The following is a 26687-nucleotide window of genomic DNA, read 5'->3' on the forward strand; positions in this document are numbered from 1 at the left end:
TCAGACAAGAGGAAGGTGGCTCACCTAGAACACATCAGAGCCCTTTTGCTAGGGGGGTTCCCCTACAGAACTTACAAACACCTATCCCTCAGGAAGCACTGGATGTAGCTTTGGGAGAAATCCGAGATGTAATGAAGCAATATACAAGTTGTGCCGATCCGACTGAGAGTGCTGCTAGAACAGAAAGACTTAAGCAAGCAGAGGAACAGGGACAACTACAAGAGTCCGCAGCTCAACTGGCACTTGCCACGATAGCCACCCAAGCTATTGATGCTTCCACAGTAAGGGAATCACTCAGCGCTAAACGAATTCCGGCAACACTCCGACTAGGCCCACCACAACCGGTACCTGACCAAGAACGGAGTCCTAGTACAACCAAAAGAAAGCCAGGTCGACCTCCAGGTAGGAAGCAAACAGCTGGAAGCCCCTTGATGGGTATTGGAGCCAGCTCGCGCAAGCGAAAGACCCAACAAACCAAGCCTCGCTTGGCCAGAAGAAAACTCAACCCTGAGACTAGAACCTCTGCTCGAGTTCCTACCTCCAATCGACGCAAGCCAGCAAGCTCAAAGGACACAAAAGCAGCAAGTGGCGGGCACTCATCGGACTCACAACCAATTTGTAATCTGATACCAGCGATCAAGAGAAAGAAGAAGAAGGATTTTCACAATCCATCCGATCGGGTTCTTAGCCATTGCAAGCTGGAACTGTCAAGGGCTGAGGAATCCCGAGACAGTTCGACGGTTACGGGAAATCAAAAAACAGATCTTCCTGGATATACTGTTCTTAACAGAAACTAAAAACCCCAACGAGTTTGTTTTGAAGAAGCTGGAACAACTGGACTATGAAGAACATGTCTTTGTACCTCCCTTAGGACATGGAGCAGGAGGCCTGGCCTTACTGTGGAAGAAAGAAATAAATGACTCTGTACTTTCTGCTTCAGCAAACTGTATTGACACCAGTATTACCTTTGAAGGAAAATTTTCTATTCTTCCTTTATCTATGGAGATACTGACATAATCCAACGTAGAGAGATGTGGAATAACCTGGTCGATATTTCTAACTCGAGAGACGCGCCCTGGTTTATTACTGGAGATTTCAACGATATATTGAGCGCTGACGAGAAAACTGGGGGTCCAGACAGGCCTGAAGGTTCTTTTAGCGACCTTCGTACTCTCTATTCCGAAGGAGACCTCTTTGACCTTAGACACTTCGGTGATCCCCTATCATGGATAGGATAACGAGGCACTCATCTTGTGCGATGGGATAACGAGGCACTCATCTTGTGCGATGTCGCCTGGATAGAGCCGCAACCAACACAGCTTGGGCGGAAAATTATCCATCAGCAAGGAGTCAATATTTAGGCTTTGATCTTTCATCGGATCACAATCCACTCATCTCATATTTTAAACCAAATAAGAAGAAACGGAAAGGGCTCTTCCGCTACGATAGACGTCTAAAGGATAATGCTGAAGTGAAGGAACTAGTCCGAGAAGCCTGGCAAGGTGACCGCAATGTACCTGTCTCCGACAGGATAGCACACATGACAAAAGCAAACTTATCATTGAAGGAAAAAGAATCGAACTTGATGAAGCGTTGTCAAGTGATCAAAATGACACGGGCTTGATACAGAGATTCTCTGCTGAACTTAACAAGGCGTATGAGGACGAAGAGGCATACTGGAAGCAAAGAAGCCGTTTGCTATGGCTGAGATTAGGTGATCGGAACACGGGTTTCTTCCATGCCACATCCAAAAAGAGGAGACGCGCCAACACCTTTACTGTCCTTGAAAATGAAGAGGGAACCGTGGTTCACAAAGAGGAAGATATTGCGATGGTTATCGTTAGATATTTCAACAAAATGTTCACCAGCCAGGATGGAGACAGGGAGGAGACAGTCCACCTCGCACTCAGACCAATCATAAACGAGGAGCAGAACAACGATCTCATCAGACTACCCTCCCCACACGAAATCCGCAACGCTGCATTCTCCATTCATGCGGACAAGGATCCGGGTCCGGACGGTTTTTCAGCGAGTTTTTTCCACAGCAACTGGGAGAACATTGGCGAGGATATAGTTAAGGAAGTACAGGATTCTTCTCCACTGGAGTTCTTCTTAAGCACATCAATGACACCCACGTCCTATTGATCCCGAAGAACAAGAACCCGCAAACGGTTGCTGACTACCGTCCTATTGCCTTATGTAATGTGTATTACAAGATAATCTCCAAGATTATAACAAAGAGACTCCAGCCCCTGCTCTCATCACTGATCTCAGAAAACCATTCGGCTTTTGTACCGGGAAGAGCGATCTCAGACAATGTTCTAATCACTCATGAAGTTCTCCACTACCTCAAAACATCTAAGGCGGAAAAGCATTTCTCAATGGCAGTTAAAACTGACATGAGCAAGGCATACGACCGTTTGGAGTGGGAGTTTATTGAACTGGTCTTACAGCGACTAGGATTCCATCAAGTGTGGATAAACTTGATCATGCAATGTATATCCACTGTTACATATTCTTTTCTCATCAACGGCTCGCCTAGAGGAAAGGTATCACCGAGTAGAGGTATCCGTCAAGGAGACCCACTCTCACCATACATATTCATCTTATGTAGTGAAGTGCTCTCGGGACTTTGTAACAGAGCACAAGAAGAAGGAAGACTACAAGGCGTTCGAATTGCAAGGGGGTGTCCCCGAATAAATCATCTCCTCTTTGATGATGATACAATGTTCTTTTTGAGCATTAATTCAACCTGCCGAGCTGCCTTACGAGACATATTACAACGATATGAGGAGGCCTCAGGACAGACTATCAATCCCGCGAAGTCAGCCATCACCTTCTCGAAGCATACTCCTTCGGATTTGAAGCAAGCAGTCAAGGATGACCTCCAAATTCAAAAAGAGGGCGGTACTGGAAAATACTTGGGACTACCGGAGCAATTCGGTAGGAAGAAGAAGGACCTCTTTGCATCAATAGTGGATCGAATCAAGCAAATAGCAAGTGGCTGTTCAACAAAATTTCTCTCTACTGCGGGAAAGATGGTCATGCTGCAAAGTGTTCTCAGCGCTGTACCGTCCCACTCTATGACTTGCTTTAAACTCCCCATTTCGCTATGCAAGAGGATACAGTCTACGGTTACTCGTTTTTGGTGGGACAAGAGAGAAGGCGAGAGGAAAATGGCGTGGATTGCATGGGAAAAGCTTGCTCAGCCAAGGTTTAGAGGTGGACTTGGATTCCGAGACTTTGAAAGTTTCAACGTTGCTCTCTTGGCTAAATTGAGTTGGCGCCTAACTCAACACCCTGAAGGACTTTTGGGACGCACTTTATTTGGAAAATACTGTGCAGCGGAGGACTTCTTACTCTGCCCTGAAACGGATGCGATCTCCCATGGATGGAGAGGAATATTGATAGGACGAAACCTGCTACTACAGAATCTAGGTTGGGTGATCGGAGATGGCCAAGACATCAAGATATGGAGTGACCCATGGCTCAGTTTCGTAAAACCGGAAAGACCCATTGGCCCCCCACCAGAGAGGTACACAAAAAGCACGGTTGCTGACCTGCTGGTTACCGGAACTACGGAATGGAATTTGCAGGAAATTAGACGTAGTTGTCCTGCCTACGAGCAGCAAATTCTGAGTATAAAACCAAGCAAAAAGGGAGCGAAAGACAAAATGGTTTGGCTAGGTACTAAGTCAGGAGAGTACTCGACAAAAACTGGATATGCAGTTGCAAGTCTGTCCCAGGTTGATGAAGATGACCAAAACAACCAAAACATGGTTGACTTCAACTGGAACAAATGCGTTTGGGGTCTGAACACTGCACCAAAAATCAAAATGTTTGTATGGAAAGCTCTGCGTAGAGCCCTCCCTGTGGGAACTAGACTGATCGAGCGACATATTAACGTCGACCCAAGATGCAAGAGATGTGGAGAACCTGAATCTATAACTCATCTTCTGTTCCACTGCCAGTTTGCGAAGGATGTGTGGCTCGCTGCTCCCTTAAACCTTGGCTTTGACAGTAGCGGAATTCTAGATTTAATGGAATGCTGGGAACACCTAAAGAACCTAACGTGCTTACCCCCGAAAGGTCTAGCTACGGGAAACCTCCCCCCCTGGATACTCTGGTCGCTTTGGATAGCCCGCAACAACCTCCTTTTCAACAACAGAACTTCGAAGCCGGAGGATATCCTCACTATATAAAGCGATTGCAGGAGCAAGAGAATGGCAGAATGGACAAGAGAAGACACAACTACCAAAAAGGAACCTAGTTCCAGCAAGAACAAGAGAAGAGAGAGTAAAATGCAGGACTGATGCGGCTTGGAAAGCTTCTGGAAGTATTGCGGGTCTTGGGTGGAACATCATCGATAGAAATGTGCCTCTTAGTTTTTCTGCCTTTGAGCTGAATGTCCACTCGCCTCTGGTTGCGGAGAGCATTGCAATGAGAGAAGCTATGGCGAAATGCCTTGAATTGGGTCTGGACTCTGTCTGCTTTGAATCTAATTCATCTCAGCTGATAAATGCCATAAATGAAGAGAAGATACCACTGGAAGTTTATGGAATTGTCTCAGACATCATCCTCCTATCCTCTAGTTTTACCTCTGTTTCTTTTTATTGGATAAGCCGTGATGTTAATGCGGTGGCTGACAACTTAGCAAAACAATGTTTGGTGGTTGCAGAGGCTTTTATGGCCGAGACTTAACTTTGAATGAATGAATTAGTTGTGTTCAAAAAAAAAAAGAATCTCCACCTATAAAAAGGTAAAGCTTCATCTCTTGAAAATAATCCTCACAAATCTAATAGCATTCGATATTTTCTCATTATAATAGTTAACTCAACTGTTCGACTTGCTGTTCTGAATTATGAGTTGTTCACCTTAGAGGTGAGGTTGCTCAGTTTCTGGGAAATTGACATGCTTTTTATTGATTCTAAGATATTTTGTTTTTAAAGCATATCTTAGTATTGAAATAATTTGTCTTTATGAAGAAAGTTGTATAATCTCAAAAAAAAATTGAAAAATTGTATCCTAATGAGGGACTCTTTGATAACAACAAAGTGTCTTTACGAAAAAATAGAAAGACATACATATCCCTCAGTTATGTCATCGATATGGTAAATGTGCTGAAGGAACCATGACAGAGGATGATGTTGTCTTGAGAGAAAGTTCAAACAAAAAATATGGCATGAAAAAGTATAAAAGTTTTCCGTTTCCTAAATCTGAGGAACATGTCCTCATGAACCAAAGTGGTCATCAGAAGAGTTAAAAGTTTTTTTTTCTGGTTTCTTAATCTAAGATGTGTTATTTGTTTTGGTTTTTGGAACTGTAGAATGTTATATCTTATGTGGAGGGAAAAAAATAAATATTATGGAACTAAAGTAACTATAAATACTATGGAACTAAAGTAACTATAAATGTGTGGAAACCAAAGATATAACAACAATACAAGTTTACATTCTCGCAGATATGGCTTCTCAGTGACTTATTCAGAAAGTATCTTAATAGCATAGAAGCTGGTTGGCAGGTACACTCAGTTAACTTCTAGGGAGCGTGAATTTGATTTTCATTATCTTTTCTGTATAATGATTTGTGTGTTTTAGTACAGATTAGCCGGATTTATATGGTGACAAACTGACAACAATACAAAGGCTCTTTACTTACTGGACTATAGGTTCTTTAGAAAAAACAATTATGTTAATGTTTTTAAAAATTTGAAGCTTCTTAAAATAAATATAGTATTATTTGTATAAACTTTATATTTTTACTATGTCAAATTGAAATAGAAATAATAAGAATATTTCTATTATTATATTTTCTTAATTATTTTTGTTAATATTGTATTATTTAACGATAGAGAATAATGAAAGTTGTTGTCATTTTAATTCAAATCAAAAATATTTATTAACAATAACAATATGATATCAAAATTATTTCCATTATTTTTTGTTTATAATATTATTTTCAATACATAATAATTTTAAATGTTTCATAAGTTAATATAAATTCATGTAAAATAATTTTTATAATAACTTCCCGCCCGTAGGGCGGACCGATCCTAGTATATATATATATAAAAGATATATATATATATATATATTAATTTATAAAGTTTTTACTATATATGCATAAGGTCAAGAGTTTGAGTTTTCGATTTCAGTTATGAAGATTTATAAATTTGTTCAGAGTGATATAAGCTTTGATAAGTTATAGACAGTTTTATACGGGTTATAAAACCAGAGAAGCATTATTGATTTAAAAGCATGGTTTTATAATATTAGGATCTGCACTAATTTTATTTCTCTCTCATTTGCAAATATCACACATGCATGGGTTATGGAACTATAGCTTGTGCAGGGTAAGATGAGCACCAAACTGTGGGTGAATAGTCATGACTGTGTAAGGAGCATGCACATAGGAAGGAGATAACTCAAAGGAGAATCTCTGTAGAATCAAGGCCATTGCCATTTTAGCCTCCAACAAGGCAAAGCTCTGGCCAATGCAGATCCTTGGTCCCCAAGAAAAGGGAAAGTAGGAGACTTGGTTCTTAGTCGCCTTTGAGAGACCGTCTTTAAACCTCTCTGGCTTGAACTCCCCTGCATCTTGGCCCCATAGCTCGGTATCGCGCTGGACTAGCAGAATAGGTAGACTGATCTGTACGCCGCCCGGTAATGTCAGATCACCTACCTTCATCTCTTTGTGAACGGCTCGTATCAGCTGAGCTACTGGAGGATACAGCCTAAGAACCTCATACAATATCATCGTCATCTGCCAAGGGGTCAAATCATTTCATCAAAACAAAACCAAAGATAGTTATTGATTTGGTTTTTTAACTTACAACTTTGAGCTGGTTCAAGCCTTCTGCATCAGGTTTTTTATCACCAAAAACTTGCTTCACTTCTTCTCGTGCACGAGCCTGCCAGTCTTGGTGTTGGCTTAACATAACCATTGTCCAGACAAGAAGTACTGAAGTTGTCTCTTGTCCAGCGAAAAAGAACAACTTGCACTCCTCCATCACATCCTCAGTGCTCATTCCATTTCCTTCATCTTGCCCTAAATTTGATTCAAGAAGTATACCTAGCAAGTCATCGCTTGCTTCTCTCGCAAGTAACCTCTTGTTAACTATCCCTCTCAGTATAACTAGGATTTCTCTAGCTGCTGCTTTCATCCTTCTATTATCCTTCGTTGGGAGATAACTACACAAACAATAGGCTCGGAGATTATGACAACACGGATCATGTCTATATCCTTGTAATAAAACCAGACTAGTTCAGGTTTAGTATTACGGTCTAGGCTTCCGCCTATTCGGCATATCAAATAAACAAAATTTTCCTAACAATTTTTTGTATCAAAAAAATTGGTTTAAACACTCAAAAGATCCGGTCTAACGACCGCCTAATCAATAATCCCATATAAAGCGTCTAATTAGCGCTTAGCGATTTTTTTGAACATTACCTATAACCAGGGATGAAAGCTTTCCGAAAATCTTGTATGATGAGCTCAGATAGTTCTGCTTGGAGCTCAAATATCCTTTGTCCTTCTTTATAGCTGCTACCAAAAGCAGTACGAGAGATCACATCTGCAGTCATACTCACAAGCCAAGGCCAAACGTCCACCTCACAAGACAAGCCTTTGTCCAAGACCAACTTGTCCCATTTCCCAACAACCTCACTACAGCTCTGGTGGAACGCAGGTACCATATTCTATACACAGAAACATAAAGTTACAATAATGTATCAACCAATATTAAAAAGAGGTCTAAAACAGAACCTTGATCTTCTCTAGGTGGAAAGCAGGGTTGATGATTCTTCGGTGTTTAGCCCATTTATCACCATCATAGCTAGCGAGTCCCGTGGCTATGAATCTGACTAATGGGAATGTATGTGGCTTGGGGAAATCATAAACTTTGTTGAATACTTCTTTAATTTGCTCTGGATCCATTATGGTGATGGTTGGTATAGGTCCAAACCATGTATAGTAAGTTCTCCCTGTTCCAATCGCATAGAGATATCATACAACCTTTGTATATACTGTTGGACCCGAATATGACCCTCAGGTGAGGTTGCCAACGAAACCTAGACTATATAAAGACGGAGAAGATAAAAGACAAGCCATCTCTTTTCCATATATCAACTTTTGTACTAGATTAGAAGCATTACGTATTCTTTAGTAATCATCTCAAGATACATTCCTTTGTATTCATCATCTTTCAACTCATCAATAAAATCATATTCATTCTTCAAGTTTATTTACGGGATTCAGCCCACGATTCTCATTCATCTCTCTTGACCTAACCTAAATCTAAGAAGTGAAACCTTGTCTCTCACATATACCATGTACTAACTCTACAGTTTTTGAGGTCTAAACAAGAGAGGAATCAGGAGGTATAAGGCTAACCAGGAAACATACCATGAGTCTTGAGCATGTGGAAGGGATAAGGCACGACACGTGGTGTGATATCATCCGTTAGTTTGATGGTTTTGGATCTTGCTTCTGTAAGCATGCTTGTCATTTTCTTTAAATCTCCGACAAGAGGCGTGTAAGGAGTTCCGGGAATACCTTGTCTTCTCAGGTAGCTCTCAAGCATCTTTGGTTTAAACCAAACCCACTTCAAGGTTCTCCATACCCACCAAGACACAACAGCTATAACAATTGAAACTGCTACCGATGCAACTGATGTCTCCATTTGCTCTCAGTTTTGCTAACTTCTCAGGATTTAAAGATTGTTGAGAATTTTGGAGAAGATATTGGTGTGGTGATGTCTTAAGTAATTTGTCTTTGGTAATAAATCGTGGCCAAGTATTATGTAGTATTCGGTTTGACCAATGATCTTTTGCTTTAGTTGGAGTCTTATGGTCACATACTCACATGTCACTAAGTCTCAAGAAGCACAGAGTTTGGTTTTTGTGGAAGGTGACAAAAAAGAGGAAGATATGTATTTTGTCATCGCTCGAGTGGAATGCAAAGGTGGGGACATCGTCTACTTTTTGACCTTTCTTTGCTAATAACGTCCATGCGATTTACTCTTATTTTATCTTCTTTTTGAAAGTAATTTATAGGAGTGGTCTATGTAGTAGTAAGACCCTCCAGAGGCTTCATCTCTCTTCCAAATTGTTGTTCTACACTTACATAAACTTGATGATGGTATCCTCAACTGATAGCTTGAGCAGAAAAAGTTTACAAATCTTCAAATAACGTTTCCTTACTCTTTATTTTACAAGAAATATGTACATCTTTGCATCCATATAACATTTTATTCTTGATGATACCATAAAAATACAAAAACAAATCAGAGCTTGTGGAGGATGAGATGTGCTCCGAACTCAGGACGAGTGGTCATGACTATTTGAGGCGAGTGAACATAAGAAGGAGAAAGCTCAAAGGAGAATCTCTGTAGAATCAATGCCATTGCCATCTTTGCCTCCAACAGAGAAAAGCTCTGACCAATGCAGATCCTCAGTCCCCACCCAAAGGGTAAGTAACAGACCTGGTTCTTTGTTGCTTTCGAGATACCGTCTTTGAAACGCTCCGGCTTAAACTCCCCTGCATCTTCCCCCCAAAGCTCAGGGTCACGGTGAACAAGAGCAGTTGGTATATAAACTCTAACACCAGCTGGAAGTGTAATCTCTCCTAGCTTCATTTCTTTGTTTACAGATCTTCTAAGCTGAGACACCGGAGGGTATAGCCTTAAAACCTCATAGAAGATCATACTCATCTGGTTGACAATGAGAGTTCAAGTGAATCTTGTATTATTGTGCAAGTAAGTGGTGAAAGTTTTACTTACCACTTTGAGGTTGCTAAGAGAATCTATATCAGGTTTTGCATCAATGTTATCACCGAGTATTTGCCTCACTTCCTCTCGTGCCCGTTCCTGCCAGTCTTGGTGATGGCTTAACAAAATCATTGTCCAGACCAATAGTACTGAAGTTGTCTCTTGTCCTGCGAAATAAAACAGCTTGCACTCTCTCATCACCTCTTCTACACTCATTCCACTTCCTCCAGATTCCTCTGAGCTCGATGCAAGCAATATCCCCAACAAATCATTGCTTTCTGCTTCTCCACCTTCCCTCTTGCTCACCATACCCCTCAGGATTATGTCTATCTCTTTGTCTATTGCTTTCATCCTCTTGTTGTTCTTTGTTGGGAAAAAACTAACACCGAAACAACAAGTTCTCTCATCAACTCTCACACCCTTTAAGGTTTAGAAAATGAGGAGGGTGTGTGTTTACTAACCTCAGTCCAGGGATGTAAGGCTTCTTAAGCTCTTGTGCGATGAGAGAAGATAGTTCACCTTGGAGCTCAAATATCCTCTGTCCTTCTCTATAGCTGCTTCCAAAAGCAGCATGAGAGATCACATCCGCAGTCATAATCACAAGCCAAGGCCAAACATCAACCTCACAAGACAACCCTTTATCCAACACTAAGTGGTCCCATTTGGCAACAACCTCGCTGCAACAATGGTAGAACGCAGGGACCATGTTCTGTAAAACAAGAAACAGCAGGTCCGCTAAACACACCTATATACACTCAAAATAAGAGATAAGATAACAGAAACCTTGATCTTCTCAAGGTGAAAAGCGGGGTTGATGATCCTTCTGTGTCTCGCCCACTTATCTCCCTTATAGCTAGCAAGCCCGCCTACTAACAATCTGACCAAAGGGAATGAAGCATTCATCTCAAAATCGTACACTTTACTAAAAACTTCCTTGATGTGCTCTGGATTCGTTATCATGATCGTTGAAACTGGTCCAAGCCATATGAAGAACGTCCTTCCTGTTCCACCAACATTTACTCAATCAAGTCCAAACTCTAGTTCAAAAGAGTAAAAGAGAACGGAGAGAGAGAGAGACACACACAGTACCGTGAGAGTTGAACATCTTCAAGGCAAGAGGAAGGAGACGTGGAGTGATATCATCTGTCAGAGTGATGGGTTTTGATCTTGCCTCCATCAACATGTTAACATTCCTCTTAACATCTCCTACAAGAGGCGTGTAAGGAGTTCCAGGGAGACCTTGTCTTCTCAGGTAGCTCTCTAGCTTCTTTGGTGTTAGCCACACCCAGTTCACAACCCTTATCAAGAAAAATGCTAAAACCACCATCAAAGCTGCTGCTACTACTGGTAAAGACATATCCACTTCCTTCACTTACTAACTCACTGGTACAGTTCAAATGCTTTCCCACCAGTGGAGCAAATGTCAATGCTTAGAGGTTCTCTATCTAATTGCAGACATTATTAAATCTTCAAAAGAGATACACCAACTGCTCTCAGGTCTTTTGCCAAGAGTAGTGTGGTTGGTTAAGTGACGTGTAAAGCAGCTTTACAGTATGAATTATGAAAATGGGGTGTAAAGCTTTACCACCTGAATCTTACCTAATTGCATAATTGCAATTTTTTAATCATCAAAAGAGATCCACACTAAGCATTTTGATAATATAAAAAAAGAGAACCACTAATCATAATGAACTTAACTCTTTTGGAGGTGAAGGGTATTGCGTGTGTATCAGACGCGGAGTGTTGTCGGTTATGTGATGGGATTTGCACCTACAGAACATCAGAGTTGAGTTACAGTAAACACTACTTCCCTTTAACATTATTTTTGAAGTACCATCTTTTACATTCATAAACACTTTATAGAAAAGAAAAAAAAACACAGTTGATGATATCACCATGGAAAATACAAAAATAAGAATCAGAGCTTGTGGAGGATGAGATGTGCTCCGAACTGAGGACGAGTGGTCATGACTATCTGAGGAGAGTGAACATAAGAAGCAGAGAGCTCAAAGGAGAACTTTAGTAGAATCAATGACATTGCCATCTTTGCTTCCAGCAGAGAAAAGTTCTGACCAATGCAGATCCTCAGTCCCCACCCAAAGGGGGAGTAACAGACCTGGTTCTTTGTTGCTTTTGAGATCCCTTCTCTGAAACGCTCCGGCTTAAACTCTCTAGCATCCTCCAAAGCTCAGGGTCGCGGTGAATAAGAGCAGTTGGTATATAAACTTTAACCCCAGCTGGAAGTGTAACGTTTCCTAGCTTCACTTCTTTGTTGACTTCTCTTCTAAGCTGAGACACCGGAGCGTATAGCCTTAAAACCTCATAGAAGATCATACTCATCTGGTTGACAATGGAAACTCAAGTATTCAATCTTGTAAACTATAAGTGCAGTCAAGTAAAAAAAAATCCTTTTCAATCTTCTATCTTGTTTACGCATAACACCAAAACATCCTTTTCAATCTTCTACACCAGAAATATACGGAGGATCTTTTACCGAAAAAAAATATACAGAGGACCATAAGTTATTTATACAGTTTTTGCTGAGTTTCAGTCTAATACATATATACTAGGTAATAATCCGCGCCGTACGCAGAGTGAAATAATTGATTAGATTATTTATTTTACGTTCTAATAAAAAAATTGTCGTATAGATTTTCAAGGGATGGGCATTCAGATATCCGTTCGGATCCAGTTGATCTATTCAGATTTCAAATTTTTAGAGTTAGAAATTTAAATATGATTCGGATATTTACAAATTTTGGTTTGAATTTGGTTTGGATTTGGTTCGGATTTGGTTCAAACATCGTAGGTTCGATCGGTTCAAGTTTGGGTACCAATTTTAATAATGTAATGTTTTAACAAAAATCCAAATGTACTTAATCCTCAAAATTCAAAATTCAAAATTCAAAATACTAAAAAACATAAAAATTTGAATAATGTAAGACTAAATAATTAAAATTACATAAAAATAATTCAATTTAAATATTTAGATAGAGAAAAATATATATTTTGAGTATTTTGACCCTTTTTATTTTAGATATTTTCATATTAATGAATATCTAATAGATATAAAATTTCAAATAACTAATATATTTAAGTATATAATTATGTTTTAGATATTTTTGGTATCCAAAATATTCCAGTTAAACTTTTAGATTCATTTGAATACTTAATAAATTTTAGTTTTAGTTTGTTTTTAGTATTATTTTCAAATCAAGTTCGGTTCGGTTCTTCAGATCCAAATATTTTACCCAGACTTACTTTTTCCTACGTACTGATATAAAGAAAAATAAATAATTGTAAAACTAATATGTTGGGCTTATTTTTACATACAATACATAATTATTGGACCATACTTTAAGAATACCAATAAAAATAGTTGTGCGTTGTGTCAATATTTTTGGGCATGTTACAAAATTGACGTAGTTTATAACCAATAACATGTACTTTCTTACAAAAACATATTGGTAACTATAATAAAAACATGATAAAATCGAGTGAAATAGGTTAGAGTTGCGTCGAAAATAATGTGATCACTTCATTTGGTACATGAATTCTGTTTTTCAATCGATTTCGAGAATTTTCTTTTCTTTTAAAGATTTTTGATTTCTGATTTTTTTCTAACAATATGATTATGTTTCTAATTCTTGGTTTGATATGAAAACTCTGTAAAGAAAAATAATACTTGGCTAAACTAAAGATCCAACTTTGTGTGTGGTATTTTTCACCTCAGTTTCCTTAACTCATAACTAATCACAATTATTTGTTGCTTTCGTATGCATAAATCTCAACCACGGCCAAGTTCGGAAAAATCCGAAACTTTCAATTTCTAAAAACATTCTAATTTTATCATTTTAGTTGATGTGAATCTTAATGATTTTGTAATTTATTTCTTTCAACAAAGATATTATTCAGTTCTTGTACGAACATAACTTCAATTCACTAATACAAACATTAAAAATCCGAAAAATATAAATGATGTGATTAAAAGAAATTAGTATGTGAACACATTAAATTGTCTGCGATAAAGTTAAGAAAATTAGTATGTGAACACACTAATTGCTAAATGCCTATGAAGATGACACGTAACCATTCTAAAATTGAAATGATTGTGGTGATGACACGTGTCAATGTGTGTGTGAACACATTTATTGTAAATGATTCTCTTTTAATATATAATAGATTATTATACACAACAATAATGCAAACACATAAAGTTGATAAAAGAAGACAATAGAGGATGCTGCATCATGTCAATAAAATCAAAATATAATGCATACCATAGTGGTCCTGTGAAAGTGGCAGTAGAAGTTGCATGTGGTTTAGGGCACATCAACAATTGTGTATGTCGTGTACTTGTCCAAATCAAAAGAGAAAAAAACAAAAATAGCACTAAATCAAGTTTTTGTTCCCAAACTAGCACTCAAAGTCAAAAATCACAAAATAGCACTTAATGTTTTATTAAAAGTCACAAACTTAGGGTTTAGAGTTAAAAGGTGGGGTTTAGGATTTAGGGTTTAGGGTTTAGGGTTTAGAGTTTAGGGTTTAGAGTTTAGGGTTTAGGGTTTAGGGTTTAGAATTTAGAGTTTAGGGTTTAGGGTTTAGAGTTTAGGGTTTAGGGTTTAGGGTTTAGGATTATGGTTTAGAGTTTAGGGTTTAGGGTTTAGAGTTTAGGGTTTAGGGTTTAGAATTGAGAAATGAGGTTTTGGGGATAAAATATAAATTTAGAAAGGTTCTATTTTAGTCATTTTAGTTTTTGAGTGCTATTTTTGTGATATAAACTTATAAAAGTACTATTTTGAACATTTGCCTAAATTAAAAGGCATATTCTTTTATTTTGAAACAGAAAAATCCACAGAGAGTTTTAATACCAAGTTCCACTGAGAATAGAGACAAAGATGATTAAATATCTGCCGTAACCCACAAGGAAACTCAGAGGTTGAAAGGACATAATAGTCAGAGACGCATTTTCAACTTAAAAGCATGGCTTTAGAACATAACTTGACTAATCTTATTTCTCTTACATATAATAAGCTCATATGAAGACATCACACGTGTTACGGAATGGAACTATATCTTGTGCATGATAAGATGAGCACCAAACTGTGGGTGAAGGGTGAACACCGTGTAAGGAGCATGGACATAGGAAGGAGAAAGATCAAAGGAGAATCTCTGTAGAATCAATGCCATTGCCATCTTTGCCTCCAACATGGCAAAATTTTGGCCTATGCATATCCTTGGCCCCCAAGAAAATGGAATGAAGGAGACTTGGCTCTTTGCTGCCTTTGAGATGCCATCTTTGAATCTCTCGGGTTTGAACTCTGCTGCATCGTTACCCCATTGCTGGATGTCGCGTTGGACTAGCATAATAGGTAGAGTGATGTTGACACCACCAGGTAGCGTCACGCCGCCTAGCTTCATCTCTTTGTGAATGGCTCGAGCCATATTGATTACTGGAGGATATAGCCTAAGGACCTCTTGTAATATCATCGTCATCTGTTGGAAACATTCAGCAAAAATAATCATAATACAACCAGAGTACTGAAGTCACTTCAAGTTTGTTTTCTTAATTTTGTTCTACTTACAACTTTGAGCTGGTTCAGGCCTTCTGCATTGGGTTCTTTATCACCAAAAACTTGCTTGACTTCTTCTCTAGCACGAGCCTGCCAGTCTTGGTGTTGGCTTAGCAGAATCATTGTCCAAACTAGAAGTACTGAAGTTGTCTCTTGTCCAGCAAAGTAGAACAACTTGCACTCCTCTATCACATCTTCAATGCTCATTCCGTTTCCTTTACCTTGTCCTAAATTCGATTCAAGAAGTGTACCTAGCAGATCTTGGCTTGGTGCTTCCCCAGCTTCTCTCGCCCTTAACCTTTTGTCAACGATCCCTCTCAGTATAGCTTGGCTTTCTCTAGCTGCTGCTTTCATCCTTCTATTACCCTTGGTTGGGAGATAACTACATAGACAAAAGAACAGAGATGAAACCACATGGGTAATCAAGTTATAAAACTGAGAACGAAGATGGATAAAGTTAGTGAATCAGTTTATTCTACGGATGAGTTAGTTAGCACGTATCATTGTTTTTTCCAGTTTGAAATAGTTCTTAAAATTAAAAATGTATGTGTTGTAAGCTATATTTCATGTAATGTGTTAAACCGTATTTGATTTTAATAAAGTCCTAATCGTTTGAGAGAAGAAAAAAATATGGTTAGTCAAAATCTAGAGGCCTAGTCTTATAACCAGGTTAGCTGAGGTTTTCAATACCTATATCCAGGGATGAAAGCTTTACGAAAAGATTGTATGATGAGCTCAGATAGTTCTGCTTGGAGCTCAAATATCCTATGTCCTTCTTTGTAGCTGCTGCCAAAAGCAGTACGAGAGATCACATCTGCAGTCATATTCATAAGCCAAGGCCAAACATCCACCTCACAGGATGACCCTTTGTCCATGACTATATTGTCCCATTTGACAACTACCTCGCTACAGCTCTGGTGGAACGCAGGTACCATATTCTATACACAGAAACACAAGGCACAAACTGGATCAGATCCAAAGCAACCAACATACATACATGTATCATACCTAAACAAGGCCGAATCTGAGATTAGAAAGTCATAAATATTTTTAGGTCAATCTTAATAATATTTTTTTTTGATAATTTGAAGATCATGTAACCTATGTATAATAACTCTTTAGCCGAATGTTTCATTAGAGTGTGTCTAGAACCAGCTATGTACATAAAGTACGCTAATGTGATTAGGGACTATAGAAAAATGAAAGCAATACCTTGATTTTGTCAAGGTGGAAAGCAGGGTTGATGATTCTTCGGTGTTTAGCCCATTTATCACCGTCATAACTAAAGAGTCCACTGGCTACAAGTCTGCTCAAGGGGAATGTATTTGGCTTCTGGAAATCATAAATCTTGTTCAACACTTCCTTGATTTGCTCGGGGTTCGTAATGGTGATGGTTGGTATAGGTCCACGCCATGTAAAAAAAGTCCTTCCTGTTCCAACCACATACAGATACAAAAATTAAAACCTTTTGTTCTTTAATATGTTCCTAACAAATAAATATAGGAATCAAGAAACCTACCGTAAGTCTTGAGCATGTGAGAGGGGAAGGGCAAGACACGTGGGACGATATCATCAGTTAGTTTGATGGGTTTGGACCTTGCCTCCGTCGTCATGCTATATTCCCTTTTCACATCTCCAACAAGTAACGTGTAAGGAGTTCCGACAAGACCTTGTCTTCTCAGGTAACTCTCAAGCATCTTTGGTTTAAACCAAACCCAATTTAGAGTTCTCCATATCCACCACAATACAGCAGCTATAGCTAATGAAACTGTTACTGACGCAGCTGATGCTTCCATTTTCGTTCTTAGAGAAGAGAGAGGGAGATAGATAATCTGATGGCATTCTCGGGATCTATATATATGCATGAATGTGGTGATGACCTCACCACTGATGTCATATATATTTGATGTTTTGCACAAGAAGCAAATTTGGATTTGTGTGAATATTAGCTATAACTTGCGTAAGGGGGAAAGGCGTGACCGTCAACCTTTTGACATTTCTTTGTCACTACATCTGTTTAAGAAAACATTAGTCAAACATTAGCAATGGTTGGTTTTAACTTTTCAACTTTATAAAAATATGTTATTGTCTTTGTGAATACGTAAATTTTTGACTAATGTTTACATCTGCATGAATGTATTTCTGTCGATCAGAAAATTTGAATTTGTGTGAATATTGGCTATAACTTTCGTAAGGGGTAAAATGCATGACCTTCAAGCTTTTGACATTTCTTTGTCACTACATCTCTTTAAGAAAAACATTAGTCAAACATTACCATGGTTGGTTTTAACTTTTTTACTTTATAAAAATATGTTATTGTCTTTGTGAATATGTAATTTTCTTGGTCTTTTTTTTCGTTTTAAATATGTTTGTGATTTTATTCAAAATTGTGTTGCCACATGTGGTAATTCCTATCATACAGTAGAAACTCTATAAACTAATACTCGATATATTAATAAACACGCTAAATTAATAAATATTTTTTGGTTCCGAATTAAGCCAGTTAAAATTATAATACAAATTGATAAAATAATAAGATAATATTTTTTTAGAAAATCCTATATGAATATATAGTCTTATCAAAATCATAAATTAATAATTAATATATATATATATATATATATATATATATATATATATATATATATATATATATATATATATATATATATATATGTTTGCTTCTCTCCTATGCTGCCACCTAAAATGCCACGTCAGAAAGTCATGCATTTTGGATCTGACACGTGTTCAGATAAGTAAAATTCTGCGTTTCATTTAATCGAGTTATGTTTCGTTTGTTCACATGTTAATGGGCTTCTAAACATTTAATTGGCCCAACGGAAAGAGGTTGTCTTCCCCGATGGCGTGACCAAAAATTAAAGCTCATGTCCTCTTCGATCTACACCAGCTATGGAGGAGATATGATGAATTGATTGAATCAAATCGACGGGTGTTCAAAAAAAAAAGTGAATCAAATCGACGTGAAAAACCTCTGTGTCAAGCTTTAATTGCGTCTTTTCGTCTTCTGTTGTAATCTTCCAAAGCGTTACGTAACAACCTTCATAAATGCTTCCATGATTTCTCATTCATTGCATCTCGCTTTATCCTTTTTTCCTAGCAATGAATCTCCACTTATAAAAAGGTAAAGCTTCATCTCTTGAAAATCATCCTCACAAATCTAATAGCATTTGATATTTTCTCATTATAATAGTTAACTCATCTGTTCGACTTGCTTATCTGAATTATGGGTTGTTCACCTTAGAGGTGAGGTTGCTCAGTTTCTGGGAAATTGACATGCTTTTTATTGATTCTAAGATATTTTGTTTTTAAAGCATATCTTAGTATTGAAATAATTTGTCTTTAAGAAGAAGGTTGTATAATCTCAAAAAAAATTGAAAAATTGTATCCTAATGAGGGACTCTTTGATAACAACAAAATGTCTTTATGAAAAAATAGAAAGACATACATATCCCTCAGTTATGTCATCGATATGGTAAATGTGCTGAAGGAACCATGACAGAGGAAGATGTTGTCTTGAGAGAAAGTTCAAACAAAAAATATGGCATGAAAAAGTATAAAAGTTTTCCGTTTCCTAAATCTGAGGAACATGTCCTCATGAACCAAAGTGGTCATCAGAAGAGTTAAAAGTTTTTTTCTGGTTTCTTAATCTAAGATGTTGATGTTAGGAGTTTTCAAGGCTCCTAAGACAAATGTTGTAGTATAGTGATTGTCGAACCAGTTCTGAGGGATATCAAAGCACTGAGAATGCAAGTACTCACTTAATCTAAGTGCAACCAATGATTTAGATGGGTTTTAAGCTATGACTAAAACTAGAAAGCAATAACAGAATGATACTTCTTGACTAAGGGAAAAGAGAACTCATGGGCATAGGGATTAGACCTTGGGTGATCAAGTATCGAACTAAGGATGGCAAATGATCAATCAAACTATCAACCTTAAGCCTAGACACAATTCTAAGCAAGCTCTATGTCTAGATGAATGCTCATTTGCTAACATATCTCAAACATCAAATGTCTTTGGTTGAATAATATGAAAGCAATCATTACGAACAAGTCTATTAGCTATCTTAGCATCTTTAATAACAAATGTCTTTGGCAAAGTATACTAAAAGCCTAGGAGAGTTGTCTCAGGCATTTCATCAAACACCTTTTGGGTGGGAAATGCCTATTGATCAACTTTTGAGTGGCCAACTCAGAAGATGCATTATGAATACTCTACTAGCAAGGAACAAGAATGATCTACACTAAAACATCCTAGAACTATCCTAATCACCCTTGATCTCCCTAACCCATGAATTCAAAAGGTGATTACTCACTAATCTCCATGATTCCTCTTAAACCCATATTGGATTTTAGATTAATCATGTAGAGAAATAGATAAGAAATCAACAATAACACAAGAACATAACAATCAAATTCCAAGAGATGAACTTCTCAAGAGAGTTTTTGTGTATTTCTTAATAGATCAAAAGATAATCTGCCTGGTGGTGGCTTCCAGAGTAAAAAGCATAGGTTTAGAAAATAAAAACGTGCATAATGAAATGACCAAAAGGCCCTTGAGAAAACATGAATTCGGCCAAACAAATAGACGTGGAGCGACCTCGGCACGTCGCTGCGAGAGGTCGCTCCCGGGTCGTTTCCTCGCGAGCGACCTGGCTGTGTCGCTCCGAAGACGTCGCTCCCGGCTTGCTCAGAAACCATAGACGCGAGCGACCTTAGGGTGTCGCTCTAGGAGGTCGCTCCCGGCTTGTTCGTCGCTCTCAAATCGACACAACCCGAGCGACCTCTGGGTGTCGCTGCGGTGAGGTCGCTCTAGGAGCTGGAGCGACTTCGCCTTGTCGCTCTAGGAGGTCGCTCCGAAGCGTAGATGGCGAGCGAGTTCATGGCGTCGCTCCGGTAGGTCTCTCCCATGCATTGCTCGTCCAATGATCACTCTAATCACCTCTAATCACCTCCCTTGAGCTCCAAATGTACCCAAATGTCTCCAGGAACTCCATGTGGTACTCCAATACCTAATGGAGACATATGTATGCAAAATGCAACCTAGACATGGCTTAATCCTAATCTATATGATGAAAATGCACATGAATAAATGGATAAAACAATGTGAATATGCAAGATATCAACTCCCCCAAACTTATTCTTTTACTTGTCCTCAAGTGAACTTTCTAGAACTCATAGGGAGAGAGGTTTGAAGGTGGGAGCTCATAGCCAAAAGAAACACACAAAGCACTCAAATCAACATTTAAATTCAGCATTAGTACACCCTCTCTTATTATACTCTAGCTTCTCTAGGCCTATCTGAACTCTTTCCATCCCTACACTCATCATCATGCATTCACACATGCAAATCAGCCAACTCTCAAGTTCATTAAGCATAGCATCAAGTGAATTTTTGCAAATGGTCAATTGGTCCAAGTCATTTGGTTGGGTAAGGGAAGGCTTTTATTCAAGTGAGTCAAGAGGTTCAAAATATATGATTTTAAAGGTGGTTCACTCTCAAAACAAGTAGCCTTGACATTGCACATAATATATCTAAGAAAGGGATCAACTCATGCATACAATGCTCAATCTCCATTGTTCTACCATTTTCCCAAACATACAATTACACAATCATTCCCAAATGTCAAATCCAACTCACATCTCTCACCAAAAGATCCTAAGAACATTAACTCCTTCTCTTTGAAATCTACAAGGGATTTTTCACAACCTCAAAACATTACTTAGCTCCTAACAACTTTGCTAGCCCCCTTTTTCTTTCTTTTTCTTTTCTTTTCATTTTTTTTTTTTTTTTTTTTTAGATGGGGGCCAAGACTTTTCATAACTTGAGCTAGATGTTTTTCTACTTATCCCAATAAGACAATTCACTTAAACACAAAGAGTCATTTATTTTCCTTTTTCATTGCTCCCAAATCATAATCACAACTCTCACCCCCACCTATAGCTAGACAATAGAGTGCCCAATCTAGCAAGAATGAAGATCAAGCATTGTCGTTCCCGATACTCTCAACATTATGCACATGTAAGACTTTCCGAAGAAGGCCTCACTCATCAAACAATGAAAGCTTAAAAGGAGGGAAAGGTTTTGGGAGTGGTCTACCACTAGAGTTTGTCAGAATAAGATTGGCATAAAGGATGTGACAACTCAGGTGTGTATAGCCATGACTCAGTACACAAGGGACCATGAGCAAGAAGCATTAAGTTCGTTTAGTTCAAATAAGGTTGTAGTTGGCTTCAAAGACTGAGTTTCAGCAATCAACAAGTTTCAGGAAGAGTTTTCAAGGCTCGAAACATACAAGTCTTTTTGAGAGGTGCAAAAGCTACTCAGGTGCAACGTAGTGTTCTTTACAAGGCATTTAAAATCATTGCTCCCAATGCAAGTAAATGCAACCTATATGCTCTAGACTCTCCTAGAAATGCCAAAGATGCAAACTAAATGAATTTTTTTTTTTTTATGCAAATATATATGTATAATGCAATGCATGAGACTCAAATCATCAAAGCAAACGTGATCAAATACTTGGTACCTCCCCCAAACTTAAATAACACAGTCTCTGTGTTGTCAAGGAGAGAGAGATACCCAAAAAGAGAAAACTAATATGCAAAAACGAAATGGTATATACAAGGGAAAGTAGTGGGTTACCTTCTATGGAGAATGAGTAGAGGGAGATGCTCCCTCCTCGTCGTCCTCAGGTGGTAACTCTTCAAGGTGCTCATCAGTAAGAGTGCCCATCTCTTCAATGTAGAAGGCTTGCCCGAACACAGTTGGTTTCTTCATTTTCTCCTTGATGTCAAAGTGGAGAACATGCCCTTTACCCAAATGGAGATCAATCGTGCCCGCTTTCACCTTAACAATTGCTCCTGCTGTAGCTAAGAATGGCCTTCCAAGAATCAATGGGTCCTGAGCCTCCTCACCCATCTCAAGCACCACAAAATCTGTAGGTATCTCATACCTTCCAATCTTCACAGGTAGGTCCTCTAAGATGCCCACAGGGTACTTCACTGAACGATCAGCTAACACCAGAGAGAGTCTACACTTCTTGTACTGAGTGAATCCAAGCTTCTTTGCAACAGACAAAGGCATCACGCTGACACTAGCTCCCAAATCGCAGAGACATTTCTCAAATACCATAGGTCCAAGAGCACAAGGTAGTGTGAAGCATCCTGGATCCTCTAACTTCTCTGGAACATCAAGCCTTTGGATGATGGCACTGCACTCATGGGTAAGAATCATCATGCTTTCCATTTCCTTCTTCTTTGCAGCTACAACATCTTTCAGGAACTTGTTGTATTGAGGAATCAACATGAAAGCATCGATGATGGGCATTGCAACCTGAGCTTCACTCATTTGCTTGTCAAACAAAGCCTTGTACTTCTCTAGCAGCTGCCTCTTGAATCTACCAGGGAATGGTAGTTTGGGTTCATAGGGAGGAGGAACAAAAGAGTTCTCACTTGCTGGAGCAAGAACTTCACCATCTTTCACTGTTTTCTTCGCTTCCCCAACCTTTCCTTTACCCTTGGCTTCCACAATCTTCTCCAAGATTTCATCATTGATTTTCTCATCAACAATCACCACTTCATCATCTAAGTTGATGGCCACCTCTTCACCTAGTTTCTCAGCATCACTGGTGAGGGTTGTAGGAGGTAACTGCTTACCACTCCTAAGGGTGATAGCTTTGGCCTCCTTGGGGTTTTGGTCAGATTTTCCAGGTAGAGATCCTTGCTGGCGAGTCTGGTGAGTGTTCATGGAAGCAAACTGATTCTCTAAATTCTTGACTGTAGAAGCAAGATGTGAGAACTTGTTGTTGAGCTCATTGTAGCTTCCATCAATCTTGGAATGAAGGTTTTTCAACTCATATCCAACATGCTTCTCACTTCTAGTCTGAGACTCCAAGATTTGTTTCAGCAGGGTGTCAGTGCTGCTCTCTTGAGGAGCAGAGGAACCAGATGAGGGGTTTTGATGAGGTTGATAGCTGCCTTGCTGGTTGTTTCGAGGCGGATAACCACTCTGTTGGTTGTTGGGGTAGGATTTCTGTTGGTAGTTGTTGTACTGAAAGTTGGGCTCTTTTTTGTACCAGCTACCATTGTTGTTGATGAAACACAGGTCTTCCTGACCTTCCAAACCCTCAACCTCATGGACAACAGGTGGTGTATCTTGGCTTGGGTTACCAACAAAGTGCAGCTGCTCTTGTGTGGCTTTATCAGCAAGGAGGATGTCTATCTTATCCTGTAGAGCTTTCAACTCCTTCCTCGTCTGCTTATCATCTGTTCGACTGCTTCTGTCGTGGTCTCCACTGTAGACTGCATCACTCTTTACCATGTTGTCAACCAGCTCCTCTGCATCTTCCTCAGTTCTCCCCAAGAAGAACCCATTGCTAGCTGTATCCAGTCTGGCCCTGTACTTAGGAAGAGCACCACGGTAGAATGTGCTCAGCAAGCTCTCCTTAGAGAAACCATGGTGTGGGCATTGAGCTTGGTAGCCCTTGAATCTCTCCCAGGCTTCACTGAATCCTTCCAAGTTCTTCTGTTGGAAACTGGAGATCTCATTTCTCAGCTTAGCAGTTCTTGAGGATGAGAAGAATTTCTCCAAGAATGCTCTCTTGCACTCATCCCAAGTGGTGATAGAGTGGCTGGGTAGAGACTTCTCCCACTGACGTGCCTTATCCCCCAAAGAGAAAGGGAATAGCTTGAGCTTTAAGGCATCTTCGGACACACCATTGGTTTTTGACAACCCACAGTAGCTGTCGAACCTATCCAAGTGATCAAATGGGTCCTCCAGAGCCAAGCCATGATACTTGTTGTTCTCGATCACGTTGAGGAGTCCTGACTTGACCTCAAAGTTGTTGGCTGCCACAGCTGGTGCTCGGATTCCGAATCTGTGACCATGTATGTTGGGGCGGTCGTAAGTGCCAATGGGTCGAGCTGCCCGCGGTTGGTGTTCTGCCCCTTGCGGTGGATCTGCCATATCAATATCCAAGTGGGCCTGGTGTTCTTCTTCTCTTCTAGCTCTAGCACACTCCCTCTCAAAAGCTCTGATGTCTGCTACTATTGGAACTAGGTTTGATGGACCCCTGCTCCTCAAGTTCATACACCTGAAAGTGAAAGGTAGGTGAAGAAGAAGAATCAGTAACAAAACAAAATTAAAATGACTTAGTCTCAAGCAAGTGACTAAATCTCAATGTTTAAATCTACTCAGAATTTGGCAACGGCGCCAATTTGATGTTAGGAGTTTTCAAGGCTCCTAAGACAAATGTTGTAGTATAGTGATTGTCGAACCAGTTCTGAGGGATATCAAAGCACTGAGAATGCAAGTACTCACTTAATCTAAGTGCAACCAATGATTTAGATGGGTTTTAAGCTATGACTAAAACTAGAAAGCAATAACAGAATGATACTTCTTGACTAAGGGAAAAGAGAACTCATGGGCATAGGGATTAGACCTTGGGTGATCAAGTATCGAACTAAGGATGGCAAATGATCAATCAAACTATCAACCTTAAGCCTAGACACAATTCTAAGCAAGCTCTATGTCTAGATGAATGCTCATTTGCTAACATATCTCAAACATCAAATGTCTTTGGTTGAATAATATGAAAGCAATCATTACGAACAAGTCTATTAGCTATCTTAGCATCTTTAACAACAAATGTCTTTGGCAAAGTATACTAAAAGCCTAGGAGAGTTGTCTCAGGCATTTCATCAAACACCTTTTGGGTGGGAAATGCCTATTGATCAACTTTTGAGTGGCCAACTCAGAAGATGCATTATGAATACTCTACTAGCAAGGAACAAGAATGATCTACACTAAAACATCCTAGAACTAACCTAATCACCCTTGATCTCCCTAACCCATGAATTCAAAAGGTGATTACTCACTAATCTCCATGATTCCTCTTAAACCCATATTGGATTTCAGATTAATCATGTAGAGAAATAGATAAGAAATCAACAATAACACAAGAACATAACAATCAAAATCCAAGAGATGAACTTCTCAAGAGAGTTTTTGTGTATTTCTTAATAGATCAAAAGATAATCTGCCTGGTGGTGGCTTCCAGAGTAAAAAACATAGGTTTAGAAAATAAAAACGTGCATAATGAAATGACCAAAAAGGCCCTTGAGAAAACATGAATTCGGCCAAACAAATAGACGTGGAGCGACCTCGGCACGTCGCTGCGAGAGGTCGCTCCCGGGTCGTTTCCTCGCGAGCGACCTGGCTGTGTCGCTCCGAAGACGTCGCTCCCAGCTTGCTCAGAAACCATAGACGCGAGCGACCTTAGGGTGTCGCTCTAGGAGGTCGCTCCCGGCTTGTTCGTCGCTCTCAAATCGACACAACCCGAGCGACCTCTGGGTGTCGCTGCGGTGAGGTCGCTCTAGGAGCTGGAGCGACTTCGCCTTGTCGCTCTAGGAGGTCGCTCCGAAGCGTAGATGGCGAGCGAGTTCATGGCGTCGCTCCGGTAGGTCGCTCCCATGCATTGCTCGTCCAATGATCACTCTAATCACCTCTAATCACCTCCCTTGAGCTCCAAATGTACCCAAATGTCTCCAGGAACTCCATGTGGTACTCCAATACCTAATGGAGACATATGTATGCAAAATGCAACCTAGACATGGCTTAATCCTAATCTATATGATGAAAATGCACATGAATAAATGGATAAAACAATGTGAATATGCAAGATATCAGATGTGTTATTTGTTTTGGTTTTTGGAACTGTAGAATGTTATATCTTATGTGGAGGGGAAAAAATAAATACTATGGAACTAAAGTAACTATAAATACTATGAAACTAAAGTAACTATAAATGTGTGGAAACCAAAGATATAGCAACAATACGAGTTCGCATTCTCGCAGATATGGCTTCTCAGTGACTTATTCAGAAAGTATCTTAATAGCATAGAAGCTGGTTGGCAGGTACACTCAGTTAACTTCTAGGGAGCGTGAATTTGATTTTCATTATCTTTTCTGTATAATGATTTGTGTGTTTTAGTACAGATTAGCCGGATTTATATGGTGACAAACTGACAACAATACAAAGGCTCTTTTTCTTTTTTTTTGAATGAATGTAAAATTATATTCAAGCAAAAACTGTGTTACATCTTGTGCTTCTGTTTTTATTTATGTACTCATAAGGCTATAAAAATAATTCTATACAGCCATTACGAGGGTGTTAGATCATCTCTCGTGCCAAACCAAGTACGCAGACTTCTCTCCAAGTAGGCGTGGCCTCTTGCTTTGACTGCAAGCAGATGTAACCGGATCGTTTTATCAACGAGTTTGCTCAGCGTAATGGCATCCTTTGGTTCTTCACCATGTCTCCTCGAGTT

General features: G+C 39.2%; 3 protein-coding genes, 1 non-coding gene and 1 pseudogene across 5 annotated transcripts; 1 reads left to right on the forward strand and 4 right to left on the reverse strand.

Annotated features, from left to right (window-relative positions):
* Positions 1-6216: 6216 nt before the first annotated feature.
* On the reverse strand, positions 6217-9076 carry LOC125580472 (cytochrome P450 72A15-like). The gene is made up of 5 exons (XM_048744949.1): positions 8404-9076; positions 7765-7982; positions 7450-7697; positions 6833-7190; positions 6217-6762 (listed from the first exon to the last, which is right to left on the reverse strand). Exons 1-5 carry the CDS (start codon positions 8678-8680, stop codon positions 6337-6339), a joined length of 1527 nt encoding a protein of 508 aa, XP_048600906.1. The 5' UTR covers positions 8681-9076; the 3' UTR covers positions 6217-6336.
* Positions 9077-9170: 94 nt separating this feature from the next.
* Positions 9171-11141, reverse strand: LOC125580471 (cytochrome P450 72A13-like). Of its 2 annotated transcripts, none has more exons than XM_048744947.1 (5): positions 10856-11141; positions 10550-10767; positions 10228-10475; positions 9779-10145; positions 9171-9709 (listed from the first exon to the last, which is right to left on the reverse strand). In XM_048744947.1, exons 1-5 carry the CDS (start codon positions 11121-11123, stop codon positions 9284-9286), a joined length of 1527 nt encoding a protein of 508 aa, XP_048600904.1. In that variant the 5' UTR covers positions 11124-11141; the 3' UTR covers positions 9171-9283. The 2 variants fall into 2 exon arrangements, with proteins under 2 accessions (XP_048600904.1, XP_048600905.1); XM_048744948.1 differs by having other exon boundaries at positions 9171-9658; positions 10856-11139.
* Positions 11142-11684: 543 nt separating this feature from the next.
* Positions 11685-12106, reverse strand: LOC125580473 (annotated as a pseudogene).
* Positions 12107-14626: 2520 nt separating this feature from the next.
* Positions 14627-17219, reverse strand: LOC111198790 (cytochrome P450 72A15-like). The gene is made up of 5 exons (XM_022688078.2): positions 16859-17219; positions 16552-16769; positions 16030-16277; positions 15352-15721; positions 14627-15262 (listed from the first exon to the last, which is right to left on the reverse strand). Exons 1-5 carry the CDS (start codon positions 17202-17204, stop codon positions 14837-14839), a joined length of 1608 nt encoding a protein of 535 aa, XP_022543799.2. The 5' UTR covers positions 17205-17219; the 3' UTR covers positions 14627-14836.
* Positions 17220-23809: 6590 nt separating this feature from the next.
* Positions 23810-23916, forward strand: LOC125581035. Its single transcript, XR_007318746.1, has one exon. It is a non-coding gene; the product is annotated as a small nucleolar RNA R71 (small nucleolar RNA).
* Positions 23917-26687: the final 2771 nt, after the last annotated feature.

Source organism: Brassica napus, chromosome C1, assembly GCF_020379485.1.
Source record: "Brassica napus cultivar Da-Ae chromosome C1, Da-Ae, whole genome shotgun sequence".
Classification (NCBI taxonomy): domain Eukaryota; kingdom Viridiplantae; phylum Streptophyta; class Magnoliopsida; order Brassicales; family Brassicaceae; genus Brassica; species Brassica napus.